We start from the raw sequence: 17,452 nt of genomic DNA, 5'->3' as shown, positions 1-17,452 counted from the left end.
CCTTTCTCACCTTTCTCCCCAGCACTCCTGGCACTACCTTTGTTCAGGCCCTAGCAACTCTCTCCTGGATTCCTACATACCTTCCCTTCCCTTCTACATACCTTCCCTTCCAGTCTACTCTCCCTCCCAGAACAGAATGATCAGAATGATCTGATTTTTTTTTTTTTTTTTTTTTTGACAGGCAGAGTGGACAGTGAGAGAGAGAGACAGAGAGAAAGGTCTTCCTTTGCTGTTGGTTCACCCTCCAATAGCCGCTGCGGCCGGCACACCATGCTGATCCGATGGCAGGAGCCAGGTGCTTCTCCTGGTCTCCCATGGGGTGCAGGGCCCAAGTACTTGGGCCATCCTCCACTGCACTCCCTGGCCATAGCAGAGAGCTGGCCTGGAAGAGGGGCAACCGGGACAGAATCCGGTGCCCCGACCGGGACTAGAACCCGGTGTGCCGGCGCCACAGGCAGAGAATTAGCCTAGTGAGCCGCGGCGCCGGCCCAGAATGATCTTTAACAAACACAAATCCTATCAAGTCATTGTGGCCACCACCTCCATCCTCAACCTCAATTAAGGATAGTTCATTTTGTCCTATAGATTTTAAGATAAGCCCGAACACCTAAGCATGGCATCCCTAGCCTTCACAATCCTGCCCATGTCTGCCTTGCCAGCCTTACCTGGCCAGTCCCCACCTTGAGTTCTGCATCTGCCCCAGCAGAACTTTACACTCTCTTGTCCCATTGCCTGGTGCTCATCCTCCATCTCCCTTGTCCTTCTGAACTCAACTCTGGCATTGTTCCCCTGGCCCGCTTTCTCTGGTCACCCTTGGCCCCACTAGGAACTGGATGTCCCTCCTGGTACGTAGCCCAGTTGCTTGTGCTTAGCCCATTACACTGGGGTCTGCCTCTATGTCTGTCCTTTCTAGTTGTCTGGCTCATGGAATGCTGTGTTTGCTCTTCCTTTTACCTAACACACTCCCTCTACTCCTTGGCACAATGGTGGTTGGTTGAATTGGTACTTTAACAGTCTCACACCAAACATGTACTTTCTCAGAAAACATCACATCTTTAGCCAACCATGTGCCTAGACAAGATTATTAATCAAGGATTCAAGTACAGTCTATGACTCTGAAAAGATCTATTATATTATATATGTGGGGAACATATTATTTTGGCCAAAAGTCAAGTCACATAATCTAACAAATACTATCACGTATTTTTCTTGCTCAGAAAAATACAGCATCTATAGTAAAACAACCCAATCTGTCATTTTGCCTTATTATGTTATCCAGATATGCCAGTTCAAGACACTGCAATAATAATAGCTAATAAGTGAGTAGCTAACATTCTTGATGAGCCCAGTATGCATCAAACATTAGGTGAATTGATTTGCTATTGTTTCATGTCATCTCCTCACCTGCCTTTTGAAGCAAACCTTTTTGTTATCTCCATTTTACAGATGAAGAAACTGAGGCCTGAGAGTGTTAGGTAACTTGCCAAAGGTTACATAGCCCACAGTAGATAAGGAGTCCATTTGATCCTGCCAGTCATTCTGTGATGCTGACCTCCCCATGACCTCTTAACCTCGATAGATCATCAGAAGAGCCACTTCTGGGCAAAAATAGCAATGGCTTCCGGAAATTTTTATTAAAACTCTAAATCTCCTGGCAATAACTTTCAAAAGTCATGATTCAGACCAGCAGTGGTATTTGAAAATGGAATCACATTGCAAGTCTCCTGGCTAGAGATGCTCTTGCTGCCGGAAAAGAATGTTCAACCTTGGCATTTGTTTTCCGAGTTTTCCCTTCACTTGGTGTTTTGCCATCACTGACTGTTGGAAGGCACTGGCCCTCATTCCATCCTTTCTAGGGAATCTCCTCCTTCAGGCTTCACTGTCCATTCCCATGGTTTTCACTTCTCTGGGATCTAGAACGATGCTTCTCAAGGTCCTGCCCACTGACTGACTGGACACTCACAAAAATACACATCCCTGGGCCCCCTCCCACAGCTACACACAATCTCCACAGGGCTTGGAGAGCAGCAGTTTACTGGCATGCCTCAGGCAATTCGTATGAATAGTAATATTTGAGAACCACAGAGCCTCATGACTCTTCAGTGTGATCCCTGCTGAGTAGTATCTCAGCAGCTTGTTAGAAAACAGAGGACAGCCAACCTTGAACCTCAGGAGCAGAGTCTGCATTTCAAAAAAATCCCAGGTGATTTATCTAGGCACGTTACCGTGCATATTACAGAGAACCAGTTACTGATCTAGCACAGTGTTTCCCAATAGTTCTTTTTCAGCATAACATGCATGGAAAACAAAAGCACTTGTTTGGCATTACTGGGAGTACAGAGGAGAATACTTGCTGTGGCATGGGCACTCAACCTGCTCCATAACCCCACCCGGTCACCCTGGGGGCTTGAGGCGATGGACATCTCAGACATATCTGTGCCGTGGCAGCAGTTAAGCAGCAACTGTTCTACTTAACGTACATCCAGTTCCTCTTTTGTCATGAGGTCTAATTCCCTAGACCTTACTTCCTCCATCGTTTATCATTTATTTTTGTGTATCCTGACAGGAAGGCCACTTCCCAACCAACTGGATCTTAGCAGTCTGCACAGAACATAGGAACATAGTCTTCAAGTTCTAGGTAGACCCTTGGAGAAATGCAGAGAAAAGGGGGTGGTGTCTGTTGTTCTGAAGAACCAACTGCTGCAGCCTAGGGAGAGCGAGGAAGCAATAAGAGCTCCCTTCCTTCTGAAGAGTGCGCCTTTCCCCTTGGTCCACAGGTCCGAGGACAGGGGATTAGCAGCATGCGAGGCGGCTTCCTGTCTCCCGAGTGCCAAAAAGAATGTGATTTTGTTAAATCCTTCCTTAGCGAAACCTGTCTGCTTACAGACTGGACAGGTGTCCCTTTTCTTAGCCAGCCCCTGATAATGGGGTGACAGTTGGATGGAAGGAATGGAGTACCTTCCGAAGCACTTCCTGGTGTGACCATCTGATCACAGCTACCAAGTGTCAAGGCACACCATCTGACTTTGCAAAGCTCTCAGATGCATGGGAACTCCATTGATTGATTTTGTTTCCTCCTGAGGAAATTTTTAATATTTAAAATGGTGAGCTGTAACTCTGACGTAAATATGACAAAGTCTTCCCCTAAATGAGAAGTTGCCGTGCCTTAGGCAAATACAGCTGGACAAGCGGATGGTTATTGCTACCAAACCACTCACCTTTTTTTTCTCCTTTCAACTTGCCTGCAAATGTGAATCTAATTCTCACCACCCTGCTTCCACCCATCAGAGCATAGGCAAAGCAGAACAGATCCTGGGTGGGCTATGGTGGGACTGTTCCTCTCTGCCCTCACACTGCACACCCCTCACAGGTCCACAGGCTCTGTGGTCTTGGCTGCATATGCCAACTGTACCCAAAGGAAGGCTCTGCCTGAAGTCCTCTGCATTAGCAGACAGGACAGTGACCAGAGCACGCTGTCACCTTTGCCACCTCTGGTTGACTTTTCACAGGACAAGGCAAGCAGACCTTCCTCCCACTCTGATCAGGAAGTTCAGAGGGTGGTCAGCAGTCACCCCAAGTCATCATGATGTCTAGGGAGTGAGTGGGTTTTCCTTAAGTTCCCTGCAAGAACAGGTGGTAGAAATGTCCAGTCCTCTATTCAACTGCTAGACAAGTACTGAAAATGTAAGACTAGGGGATGCTGAGGGCTTGGGCCTCCAGTGCACGCACCAGAGCTATTGTACATGACCAAGTCAAGGAGAGGATACTGAGCCGTCTCTTTGCCTCATGGTCCAGGATGAAGAACAAGCTGTGGTACTTTGAGTTCGGCACCTCAGAGACTTTTGCAGCCACCTGCAAGAAACTCCACGACCACATAGAGTTGGAGGTAAGTTTCCAACGGGCGGGGGAAGACTTCTTGAATCTTGGACCTGCTCCTGGACTGTGACACACTCCCTCAGGACATGTCCTCTGGGGTCCTGATGTGGCGATCCACAGTGAGGTCTCTTTGCTGCCCCTCCATCCTGTTCCCAGACACCTCCATGGGCTCATCCAGAGGGCTCCGGTGGCTGGACCTACCTTTCTTGGCCTGCCCTTGGGGCTCCAGAACCCAGAGGCCCAGGGGACCCAGAGCCACAGTCCATTCCAGCCTTCAGCCCTCCTGCCACTGTGGCCCTGCTGCTATTGCCCCTTTTCAGAAAAGTAAAGACTTAGTTGCCACTGACACAGGGAGAGGGCTGCAGTGGGGGCAGAGGCATGGCCCAGGCCTGGTAGAAGTCTGGGAACTGATAGCCACAGAGCAGCAGGGCTGGGGCCTGGGGGTTGAGGCCAGAGGTGCCTAGAAACCCGCTTTGTTACCACCCCTCACCCCAACCCCTGCGCCAGCTCATCCGCTTTGGTGTGCACAGCCGCCTGGAGGAGCTGACTCTAGTACCCAGGGTCTGCTTCCTGGGGATGCAACCTGTGTAGTCACAAAGGTCCCCATGTTCAAATGGGCCCTTGATTTAATGCTCTCTGTCACCATCCCAAATTCTTGGTAGCCTTTTAGCATGTTCACGTTGAGCTGGGCCCCACGGATCACATAGCTTGTGCTTTCCTAACTCAACCCACGTAGCAGCCTGCCTGCGACAGCTTGCCTGGGGCTCCACTTCCTTGGGGATGAGCTGTCCACTCCCTGCCCCTCACCCGGGTGACTATAAGGCCATGTCCTTGGTGCCTGGCCGCCGAAGAGCCCAGACTTTGCTGCAGCCCCTGGCTTCACTCTCCATGGCTTCTCCTACCCAGAATTCCTAGCTCCCAGTCCCACCCTCGTGGGATTCAAGTCTTTCGGCTGATTTTTACTGGGGAAAAACAAATGAAAGAGGCAGCTGAATTGTTCGGCCAGGATGGGCTCCTCACGGCCCCTCAGCGTGGTCTCAAAGCCTCCATTAGTGGCCAGCAGGGCGGGCAGCGCTGCGAGCAGAGGGTTTGGCCTGCGGCAGAGGGATAGCCTGGCCACACCCTGCTGCTGTTGCCCCTGCTCTGGCCTAGAGGGAGTTTTCACAAACAAAACACGCAGCCAGAGGTTCTGTGCGGCTGCTGGGTTTGACTCATCTGCCTGCCCGTCTTCTTTGGTTGCTGGGTTACTGACACCAGAGCGGGAGGCACCAATCCCCACTGGCCAGAGGGCAGAGTGGCCCCCGGGACCAGGGGCCGTGTCCCCAGGGGGTACAGAACTGTGACCACCTACACCTGGGAGAGACCGAGGCACCAGCTCTCCTCTGCTCAGCCTAGACACACTGTGGAGAGGCCTTGGCAGGGCTCTGAGCGTGGCAAGCAGATCTCTGCGTGCATTTCTCCTGTTGGCACGATCGTCTGGTGGGGTCTCTTTAAATATACCACCAGTGAGGGACAGCCCTGGTCTAACCACGGCCAGCTGCAGGCTCACAGCGACTGCTTGTTCTCCCAGCAGCTGGCCTTGAAATGGTGCCCAGAATACAGCCGCCCAGTTCCCCTGCCTCTGTGGCCCGCCCTCCCGGCTCCAGGCCCAACCGACTGTGCCCCACCGTCCCCTCCGGGCGCAAGACACAGCAGCTCTTCCTCAGTAGTGGAGGGGGCCATGGCCTCACTGGGGCCTCGGGAGGGGGTGGGGCTGTTCACTCTGGGAGCTTTCAGAAGCACTTCCTGTTTTCCTTATCTTCCCATAATGAGTCTTTTTAGTATTTATTCATGAGGGCAAGCTGGGGGAGTGGGGAGGGGGGTGATGGTGTCACATGACCAGCAGCTCTGACAGCCAACAGAATTTCTGCATCCAGAGACTAGCAGGAGATAGGCCTGGGCATTGGGATCCAGAAGGGGGGCAAGGCACGTGACAGGTGCAAAGCATTATAGGTAGAGGTGAGAGCATTGGGGTGGGGGGCAGGGTGAGCAGGTACGAGAAGCTCTGTTACAAGATGCCTACTGCACACAACAGCCCAGGCCTGTGAGGACAGGAGCCTGACAATAGCCCCTTACAGGTCTGCACGCGTCACCATATCCAAATCCCTACCACAGCCTTGATTCCAAAGCCACACAACAACGTTGTGAACTAAGCAGGCCACGGATCCTAAGGCCCATTTTATGGAAAAGCAGGCTGGGGCACAGAGGCGTAGCAGGGTAAACAGAAGGGCCCAGCAAGTTTAAGGAAAAGTCATGCACTTGTGCCCTCACTTGTTCCACAGCCCCGTGAGTCAAGCATGAGCCCATTCTTGAAGCGAGGCTCAGAACCATTAAATCACTCGACCAAGACTTCCCTGCTGGAAACTGTCAAGAGGGAAGATTCCACATCTTTGGAAGTGAGTTTAGCTTGGAACCCAATAAATAGAGATTTACCTACCAAGGGCTGAAAAACACAGTAAATCCTTCAGCACAGATGCATGGTGTCTTCCTCCTGCATTGGGCGTGAGACTGTTTGATTACTTCCCGTTGCAGGCAGCTGGGCAGCTCTGCCGAGAAAAGCTTTGCAAAGAGCAGAAGGCAGCCTAATGCTCACTGCAGGCAGGGGTGGACTCAGCTGGATGGTCTGGGAGATGGTCAGGAAACTGCCCTAACGTGTACAGGAGGTTTCCCCACGCAGCAGCTCGCTGTATTTTGGCAGGACAGATATTACACCCTCACTTTACAGACGAGGAAACTGAGGCACAGGGGCTCAGCAACTTAACAGAGAGTGACGTCCGCTCAGTCTCTTGGCTTGTTTGCTGTATTCTAGTCTATCCTTTCCTGTTTGTCACTGGCAAAAAGTTGGATGGTAAAACTTAAAGTCCAAATGGGATTTTGCAGGGAATCCATTCACACGGGCTACAGATTCTTTCTCTGAGACTAATGGCTCATTGAGAAGAAACAGGAGACTTGGTCCCCCCCTGAAATGGAGTTTACGGCCCAGCTGACAAGACAGAACACTCAAGAGCTGGCTAACACAGCGCCCCCTTGGCCAGACCCACCGAGTCCTGGGGAGCCATGTGAGTTCCGTCACCCCAGACCTTGCTTTGGGGGCAGGGCACAAGGAACTCCAGGGACCCCAGGTTCCTTAGGCTCCCCTGCAGACCCTCCGCTAAGTCTACCAGGGAGAAGACCCTGGTGTGGATTCACTTGGCCCGAGGTTGGGCCCCATTCTGCACTTGGGTTAAGTAACTTGCTGACGATTACATCTGAACCTCAGTGTTCTCTTCACACAGGGGAAAGAGGGTTGGCCCACCGCCCAAGGCCATTATACATAGTAAAGTTTCCAGGGCTCTGTACTGTTCTGTTGTTTGAATTTAACTGGCAGTGCTGCTAAGTGCTTGGACTCTGCAAAGCAGGTGTCATAATCATCTTTCCTGGGAAGGCGAACAGACGGTCACCTGAGGGCCACCATCTGTGAGCGGGCAGGGCTGTGCGGGGGCTCAGAAAGCTGAATCCAGAGGGGAGAGTCTCAGCCAGGTGAGGGACATGTCTGACTGCTTATTATTCACGGTTTTTAGATGTACTCTGACATTTCAGAAACATTAAAAGCAGGCATGCAGTGTTTACATTTATCAAAAAGGGAGCATAAAACAAAATATACCAAGTGCTGGCCCTCGATATTCTATGAGAGGAGGGAGGAAGGCCTGGAACACAGTGCTGTATGTGGAACCTGGGTGCTAGTAGATTGTGGATCCCAAGTAAGAAGCCGGCATGTGACCCACCGCACCCCACCAGCCGCCCCCTCCTCTGTGCTAAGGAGGCCTCTCAGGGTTCTCCCTGATGCCTCTTCCCTCCACATTCAGCCTAACCCGAGTTCACCTGAGTAAGCAGGTGAGTCACTCCCCCAGCCTAGGCCCAGAATAGCTTTGTAAAGGTCTGTAGATGTGACTGGAGTTAGGTGGAACAAACCAGGCAGGCTTCAACTCGAGCATTTATTTTGCATTCTGTGGAAATGTTTCATTTTACTGGCTAAAAATAAGAACTTCCAAAATTCCTTGATATTTAGTCTAATCTTAAAGCAGTGTATAGTTGTCTGTTTTCCGTTGCCAATAACACAGACTGGGTGAGTTATCAAGGAAGTAGGTTTATTTTGGCCTACGGTTCTGGAGGTGCAAGGTCGAAGGACCACACCTGGTGATGGCCTTCTTGATACCCCGGCAGCTCAGGCTGTCACGTGGCAAAAGACGTGGGAACACGTGTTTGTATCTCTGTCTTGTTTCTCTTTTTTTAAAGGCTTATTTATTTGAAAACCAGAGTTACAGAGAGAGAGAGGGAGAGATAGGGAGAGATCTTCCATCCACTGGTTCACTCCCCAAAGGGCCTCAATATCCGGGGCTGAGCCAGTCAGAAGCCAGGATCCAGGGGCTTCATCCAGGTCTCCCACATGGGTGCAGAGACCCAAGCACTTGGGCCATCTTCCATTGCTTTTCCCAGGCTTTTAGCAGGGAGCTGGGTCAGAAGTGGAGCAGCCAGGACTAGAATCTGTGCCCATAAGGGATACCAGCCTCACAGGCTATGGCTTTACCCACTATGCCACAGTGTACAACCAAGCCATAGCACAATGTTTATAAGAGAGGACCATCCAGCTGCACTAATGTGACCCTGGGTATGGGGATCCATGAGTCCAAATCTGAAAGGCACTCAAAAAAAGTCTGTCATCCAGAATGTTTTGGGAATCTCTACACATCAATTACCCTGTTTAATTGTGAATTAAAAAAAAAAAAAAACTATACAGAGAGGTCTTGAGAACAGTTTCTCCCTTACTCAGAATTGATATTTGTCAATACTTTGTCTTAAGTCTTCCAAATGTTTCCCAATCAAGGAGATAAAATCTGATCAATAAACCTGGAATCCCCACGGTCCCCAGCTACCCTGCACTTGCCCTTGACACCCTTGCATCCTTGAGCTGTCTCACGTTGCTGCTGATAGAGCTGGTCCACTACTTGTGCTGCTGTGGCTCGCCTGTGAAGGCGACCCCTCCAATGCTGCTGCTGGAAACATCAGAGGCACGCACACTACTTTGGAGAGCAGGATAATGACACCCACCAACCTGAAAGTGCACTTCCAGACTGGGGGACCCAGCAGGTTCCTCTCAACCTGAGCCTGGAGAAATTTCTGCCCCTGAGCATGGAGCTGCAGTGAAACATTTTTCTGTTACAACAAAATGGAACCAACACCGTTGACTGTGTTGTTCTAATGCTTTAAAAAGACAATGTGAGTGAATGCACTGCATCCCACTGAACTGTACGCTTTAAGCTCGTTCATTTTATGCCATGTAAATTCCACCTCTATTTTTACAATTTTTATTTTAAAGGAGATTGTGCTAGCGATATTTAGACAATATCATGATATACAGGTCCTGCCTATGAGAATCCTAAATTCTAGAACTAACATTTAGCACACCCGTGAGTGTAAAGAAGCTTCATAAATTATGAGGCTGATTACTCTGACTGGGCAGATACCTTTAGCTACTCCAATCCAAAACAGTGCCATTACTTTTCTTTTTACCATTATTTGTTTATTTATTTTTGAAAGATTTACAGAGAGGGAGAGGCAGAGATAGAGAGAATCTTCCATCTGCTGGTTCACTCCCTGGATAGCCACAACACCCAGCGCTGGGCCTGGCCAAAGCCAGGAGCTTCTTCTGGGTCTCTTGTGTGAGTGGCTGGGGCCCAAGTACTTGGGCCATCTTCTGCTTTTACCAGTCTGCGTCAGAAGTGGAGCAGGTAGCACACGAACCTGCTACACCACAAAGCCGGCCCTGCCCTTACTTTTCTTTCTTTTTTTTTTTTTTAAGATTTGTTTATTTATTTTGAATGCATAGTTATAGAGAGGCAGAGGCAGAAAGAGACTGGTTTTCCATCCGCTGGTTCACTCCCCAAATGGCTGCAATGGCCGGAGCTGTGCCAATCTGAAGCCAGGAGCCAGAAGCTTCTTCTGGGTCTCCCACGTGGGTGCAGGGGCCCAAGCACTTGGGCCATCTTCTACTGTTTTCTCAGGCCATAGCAGAGACCTGGATCAGAAGTGGAGCAGCCAGCACTGGAACCAGCACCCATATGGAATGCCAGCACTGCAGGTGGCAGCTTTACCCACTATACCACAGCGCCAGCCCCTATTACTTCTCAAAAGAGGGAACTCAAGGCCAGGTTAAGCATCTTGATCAGGTTAACCCAGCCAGTCTGTGACAGAAAGGAACCCATGTCTTTCCAACTCCAGCTGGGGGCATTCTCTTATTCTGCCTGGGCATGCACCTGCAGTGTTGCACACTCATAGAGAGGAGAAGAGATGTCCAAGTCTTGCTGTCCTCCGGCAGAATTTGAACCTTCTTCCCAGCTTGGTCAAGAAAAGACCTTCAGAGCTTGGAGTAGAGAAGGTGAGACCTGGCCATACACTCGGCCCATCCACCCAGCCGCACTGGGTGAAATTGAATGTACTCAAGAGGAAAGGAAATCAGAGAAGAGCATTAGCAGAGATTTTCAACTCTTGGAAAATAAAAGTGGCATCCTGATTAGACAGCAAATCCTAGAGTTAGATTAGAACACTCCATAGAGCAAGACCGCTGCCTTCCTCAGTCAAGCCCGGGAGCTCCCCTATTCCAGGGTGGTCCTCATGGCACAACCATCCAGGGCAGCTCTTGCCACTGTGATGTCTACTGCCTGCCCATCCACTGGTTCTCAGCATCCAGATGCCTCTGCCTCAGTTTCTTCCTGCTCCCTCCTAACCTCCTTTCTTTATTACAATCCAGGTTGAACATTTTATATAGAGAGAGGCCAAAAAGTAACTCCACCATCTCCCCAGCCACTGTGGCAGCGTAGGCCTCCTTTCAGTCCCATAATATCAGCCCTTGTTTCTTCAACGTCAGGCTTCCAGAGGACCTTGCTGAGCCTTTGGCTTTGGGAAATCTTTCTCCACTTTCTACTGCAGCTGCACTGTTCCCAGCCCTCTACCTCCCTTCACCCGTGCACTGACCACAAGTCTCCATCCCAGATGCTTAGAATCATTCCGCTTACTAAGGAGAAACTGTTTCTGCCTGATAAAATCCCATTGTTTGTCTGCATTTCTGACACAGAGTTTTTTTTCTGTCTTAAGTGACCCTCTGTTTTACTTCTTACAAATGAGCAGCCTGGAGTTCGCGTCAATCCGTGTGCTTTCACGTTCCTGTCCTCTTCCAGTCCCATTGTTCTCCGTGAATTGCTTTGATTTCCCTTTGTCTTCAGACTCCTGGCTATACATATGGCGTGTCTTCTAGGGACTTGGGAATAACTTTTAAAGATTAACTCTCATGGTTCCGCTGTCACGCAGCAGCCGGGTGATTCGCAGTGTGTTGGGTGGACCTGGCCAAGGAAATGGCAGAAGCCAAAGGTGGAGGTTTCGAGGCCTGGCTGAGCTGGGTTAGGCTCTCCCGGAGAGCCTCTCAGTTAACCTCTGCCCCAGAGACCTGAACCTTTCTACCACCACGGACCCTTGGTAAAAGAGTAACTTTTTGCCAAGTGGTATTTGCCAAACAAATGCATCTTTTAAGTCATAATGAATGGTGAGGCCCCATCAACGGGAAGTTTTTCATTTCTCTTAGGCTTTTAGAGTTTTTAAAAGAATTCATGATCTTTCATCATCAACAGGAGATTCAGCAAAGTTGGGGAAGAGGAACATTGCAGTCTTCCTCTTCCCCTACAATCGGGCTATGAAACAGAGAATCTATGTATAGATTTGTATATTATTATACAAGATATATATGAGATATATATAAGGTATATCTAGATATATCTATATATATAAGATATATATATCTTATAGTGGATAAGTCTTAGCTTTTCTGGCTCAGTCTGTGAATCATAAACGTGCTGATCCGAGTCTTTAATAGGAAAGAATTAAGGTAGTAGATGGACTGACTGTTGAGGGAAAAGCATCAATTCTAAGGGACTGGATAAGTACCACTGTGCACACATTCAGTTATAGCTCAGGCTTCTTAGGATCAACAAATTAATGGCAATAGCAGCCACTCAGTGAGCACCATACCATGGCAAGCTCTGTCCTGGTGTTTTTGAACATCGTCTTATTTAATCCTTGTAACGAGTCTGTAGGGCATGCATTATTCCCATTATTTATTTTTTTAAATATTTTATTTATTTATTTGAGAGGTAGAGTTACAGGCAGTGAGAGGAGGAGACAGAAAGGTCTTCCTTCCACTGGTTCACTCCCTAACTGGCCGCAATGACCAGAGCTGCGCCTATCCAAAGCCAGGAGCCAGGTGCTTTCTCCTGGTCTCCCACGCAGGTGCAGGGGCCCAAGGACTTGGGTCATCTTCTACTGCTTTCCCAGGCCAGAGCAGAGAGCTGGATTGGAAGAGGAGCAGCCGGGACTAGAACTGGCGCCCATATGGGATGCCGGTGCCGCAGGCAGAGGATTAACCTACTGCACCATGGCATCAGCCTCTCCCATTATTTATACAAGAAGGCTGAGTCTCATAAAGATAAATACGAAGTTTAAGCTCACAAGAGTTTCACCCTAGATCTGTGACCGCAGGCCCACGTGTGCCCCACAATGCCAAAGTACCCCCAGCAGGAGGTGGCTTCTGCATTACACTTCTGTTTTCCTTCGATCACTTGGGAAATGAGTTGATAATGAGCCTCTCCCATTCAGTTCTTGGCATGTCTATCAGGCAGTCAGCTTTCTGAAGGAAGGATTTACTGGGATCCCTTCTGTGTCCCAGGCTTACAGCAGTACCTGGAAAGAGGTAATTCTTCGGTGGCTATTCTTTGACTGCAAAATTGAACCCAAGTCTATGAAAATCCCATAATCAGTGTGGACATTAATGGAAATGATCACTTGGCCAACATCAAGTCACATCTTTTTTGCTGGAAGCCTCAAAAATAAAAGGAATCCACCCCCACTCAGTTTATAGCATAAAAGGGCCCATGGCAAAGCTTGCAACTGGGCACTGAGGCCTTCTCCTCACCGTGCATTGAGTGGGAGGGCCTCCCACGCCCATCTCTGAGCTATTGCTGGGATCTTTTGAAAGGAGCTGAGGGTCTGGGACAACTGTGAACCAGGACAGGAAATGCCAGGGTTCTCCCACCTCTTTCCCAGCGAACAGAGTTAAGACAGTGAGTGGGCAGAGCCCATATGGCAGTGAAGGTGCCGGGCAGCTGTGGCGTTAGAGGAGGTGACCCTGCAGGGCAGAAGATGGGGTCTCCATGCTCCCGTGGTGAAGAAGCCCACCTACCCCCTGAGCCCTGCCAGTCCCTATGTCCACCAGAACTGCTCTGAAAGCCACATCCACCCCAGGATGGTCTCTGCTCCAGACAGCAAAGCATGTTCATCTGCACTCAGAGCAAGAATGCCTTAACACACCAGGCTGTTTTTAAACACAAGCAGGGTGGAGGAGCAGAGAGGAAGCAGCTTTGCCCTCTGTCCAGCTCTGAGGCAACCCACCACCGTGAGCTCTGAGAAACAGCACTGTTGTTTTGGAAACTGGCACCCAGTGCAGGCTCACCCCTGGAAATGAATTTGGGCCCCCCCACCCCCAGCTGCAATGTTCTACTTCCAGCCTCCCTGCCAGCACCCCCTTCCAGCTGCCCCTCTCAAAGGCACCATTGTGCCCGCCTGGCACAGCAACAGAGGAGGGCTAGAGAGGAAGAAAACATTTTCTGCCCATGGGATGTTCTTAAGCAGGTTGTGTGTACATGGCTTCAATGCCGCATTCCTGGAGCCCACACAAACCCGCCAGAACTCCGTCATCCCTGTCACAGATGGCAGCCACTTTCCAGTCTAACTGGCCCACCACAACACACTGTCAGAGAACCCTGAACACGCAGCCAGGTGGACAAGGCTGGGTGGAAGGAGGTGGCTGATGACACCTTTTCAACACGGTGCACTCTCGTCTGCCAAAGCAAGTTCGGAACACAGAGTCTGAACTGGAAGGGGATTTAAGTCCCACTTACCACTCAACAAAAATTCCTTCCTGCACACTCTGATAAGCGGGCACCCAGCCGAGTGAATACTCCAAGGATAGAAAGAGTACGGCCTTTGCAGCAGTCTGGTACGTTGCCAGACAGCTGTGACTTTCAGAAAGTTCCTCCTGATGTTGAACAAGAAATGTGTGCCCCAGTCCTCACCATCTGCTCCCCTAGTCAGCACTTAACACAATGCTTGGAACAAAATGAGTGCACAATAAGTGTTTATGGAATGCAGAACTGGTTTCCCCATCCGCCGGGCCTGTTTTCATCCTCTGGGGGCGCATGGAACATGCCTCCTCACTCCTCCTGACTCCCTTGGTAGGGCTCAACATATGTCTTCCTCATTGTCTCCCATTCATCTTCACCAAGCAACACAGCCGCAGCTCCTTAGATGAACTCCCATAACTACCCTAACCACTGTTCTCTCTGTAGACTACAGTTTTCTTTCAATGTCCTCCCTAAAATAGAAACTCAAAGCTTTTGTGCAGAGAAGACTCCAGACATGACATTTTAGGTAACGAAGTGCAGGATGAGCAGGTGCCAAGCACATGTTCTCTGAGCTGGACTAGTTCCATGATCTTCTTGCTTGCATTCCATGCAGGAAGCTTACAGTTCATGAAGACTACCATGGACCTTGATAGATGTGGAAAAGAACAACCTTCCTTAGCTCCACTGAGTCAGGGTTTCCTCATCTGTAAAAATGAGGATACAAGTACTGACGCTGCAGGTTGTAAGAATTAGACCTAAGATACAGAGCAGTTAATCAGCAGATTCCGTGTTACTATCATATGATGTGATGTATATGTTAATAGTATTATCTGACTGCCCGCAGTACATGTAAGCTCCTGAGATGCTATAAGCCAGCCTCTGTGGATGCAGGAGAAGCCACGGTGCTGTAAGATTTACCCACACTGCAGGCAAGTTTTTGGATGCAGATGGACCTGCTCTGTTTTCCAATAATGCCATCATCACTCATCGGCACCGCTCACTGTGTTGTTGCCTTTTCTTCCCTCACGATACAGATCCCATTATTAACACTAAGAACATTCTCTCCAGTTCTTCTCTAGAGAAAACAGATATCATTGTTTTCCCTAGCTGTTTTTTCTTTCACTCCCAATAAACTTTTCCATGCTGGCCATAGATATGACCCTGCAGATACGAAGAGATCGACTTCCTTTTCCTTTTCTATCCTGTTGCCTTGAGCCAATGGTGTGTAAGCACCAATTTGCTTGTGGGTGTAGCTTTTGCCAACCATGTTTTCAGGGATGCCATGTCAGTAGCTTCCAATTGGCAGTCTTGAGAGGATTTACACCATGGAACAGAACAATCAGAGTTGTTTTCGTTCCTGGAGAGTCTACTGTTGAGCATATACTGCCTCTGGCATTGACCCTCTGCGCACACTGAGAACAGAGACTGTGTCCTATTTCTGCTCCATTCCCGGGGTCCAACACAGAATAAGTAGATTCTCATCATCCTTGTTGGACAAATGTTCTCTCTCTCTCTCTCTCTCTCTCTAAGGGAATTCTTTGGTTAATTTATTTATTTAGTACTATGCTATTTTGTCTTTTAATTTTTAATTTATTTGTTTGAGAGACAGAGTGCAGTGAAAGCCAGGAGCCAGGAATTCAATCCAGGGTTTCCCATGTAAGTGGCAGGAGCCCAATCACTTGAGTCACCACTACTGCCTCCCAGAGGCTGCATTAGTAGGAAATCAGAGTCAGGATTGGAGCTGGGTATCTAACCAAGGCACTGATGACAGATACTGGGCATCCCGGTTTCCAAGCCAAATTCTCACCCTGTCTTCTGTCTCTGAATGCCTCTCTGAAATGACCCCTCATGCCTTGTGTACCCTGTCCTTGGGATCATGTGTCTGAGTGTGGATCTCTATTAGCTGGGATGGAGGACCACTTCATGCAGACTTGGACCAGCCTCTCATATCTCTCCTGACCCTGAACATTCACTTCAATGTATTTGATCAGGATGTTCACCCAGAAAGATTGGGGGAATTCATCTGGAAAGAAGGAGACTTACCAGGTTTCTTCAACAAACAGTTTGGCTTTCATTTTAGGATTTCTCCACATTCTTTCTTAAAACTAACCACTGGTAGGCCGGCGCCGCGGCTCACTAGGCTAATCCTCCGCCTAGCAGCGCCGGCACACCAGGTTCTAGTCCCGGTCGGGGCGCCAGATTCTGTCCCGGTTGCCCTTCTTCCAGGCCAGCCCTCTGCTGTGGCCAGGGAGTGCAGTGGAGGATGGCCCAGGTGCTTGGGCCCTGCACCCGCATGGGAGACCAGGAAAAGCACCTGGCTCCTGGCTCCTGCCATCAGATCAGCGCGGTGCACTGGCCGCAGCGCGCCGGCCGCGGCGGCCATTGGAGGGTGAACCAACGGCAAAGGAAGACCTTTCTCTCTGTCTCTCTCTCTCACTGTCCACTCTGCCTGTCAAAAAAAAAAAAAAAAAATTAACCAGTGGTTATACTGGATACCTGATATAGGTAAGACATTCCTGGAACTCAAGAGAACAAAAGGCTGTATAAGGTGTTCCCCGTGTTCCACTGGGGAAATGGGCAGACAGGCATGGCACATGGTAGAACGCACATTCCACGTAAGTGGGGAGAGCCAAGCCGTGGCAGTGCAGAGGCGAGGAAGGTCACTTTTTAGCTGGAGCATTGGAAAAAGCCTCAAAGAAGAGACAGTTCTTGAGCTAGACGGATAGGATTTTTTTTTTTAACTTTTATTTAATGAATATAAATTTCCAAAGTATGGCTTATGGATTACAATGGCTTCCCCCCCGTAACATCCCTCCCACCTGCAACCCTCCCCTTTCTCACTCCCTCTCCCCTTCCATTCACATCAAGATTCATTTTCGATTCTCTTTATATACAGAAGATCAGTTTAGCATACATTAAGTAAAGATTTCAACAGTTTGCTCCCACACAGAAACATAAAGTGAAAAATAATAGATGATTTTTTAAACGATGATGAAACCAGATCAGACCTATTGTCATGTTTAATCCCAGTGAGAGTCAAGTTGGGAATTGATAATTTATTTTTTCTTTTTTTTTTTTTTACAGAAGATTAGTTTAGTATACATTAAGTAAAGATTTCAACAGTTTGCACCCACATAGAAACACAAAGTGAAAAATACTGTTTGAGTACTAGTTATAGCATTAAATCACAATGTACAGCACATTAAGGACAGAGATCCTACATGAATGAGAAGTAAATGCACAGTGACTCCTGTTGTTGACTTTACAAATTGACACTCCTGTTTATGGCATCAGTAATCTCCCTAGGCTCTAGTCATGAGTTTCCAAGGCTATGGAAGCCTTTTGAGTTCTCCGCCTCTTACCTTGTTTAGACAAGGTCATAGTCAAAGTGGAAGTTCTCTCCTCCCTTCAGAGAAAGGTACCTCCTTCTTTGAAGACCTGTTCTTTCCACTGTAGGATTTCTAACAGCCATGGAAGAGCTGATGGGCAATTTAGGCAGTTTCTGTGGCAGAGACAGAAGTGAGTGGGCCTCAACTCTGGGGTCTCTGCCC

At 49.0% G+C, this 17,452-nt stretch overlaps 1 protein-coding gene across 5 annotated transcripts in view; it reads left to right on the top strand.

Moving 5' to 3' along the window:
* DGKG (diacylglycerol kinase gamma) overlaps positions 1–17,452 on the top strand; it is a 210,708-nt gene that overhangs the window by 144,155 nt on the left and 49,101 nt on the right. For all 5 annotated transcript variants that reach the window (XM_051859167.2, XM_051859166.2, XM_002716461.5 and 2 more), the window contains one exon: positions 3,796–3,886. In XM_051859167.2, coding sequence (XP_051715127.1) covers positions 3,796–3,886 — 91 coding nt within the window. The remainder of the gene's footprint in view (positions 1–3,795; positions 3,887–17,452) is intronic.

The sequence above is a fragment of the Oryctolagus cuniculus genome, chromosome 4 (assembly GCF_964237555.1).
Source record: "Oryctolagus cuniculus chromosome 4, mOryCun1.1, whole genome shotgun sequence".
In the NCBI taxonomy this organism is placed as follows: domain Eukaryota; kingdom Metazoa; phylum Chordata; class Mammalia; order Lagomorpha; family Leporidae; genus Oryctolagus; species Oryctolagus cuniculus.
This window is presented reverse-complemented; position numbering and strand designations above follow the sequence as displayed.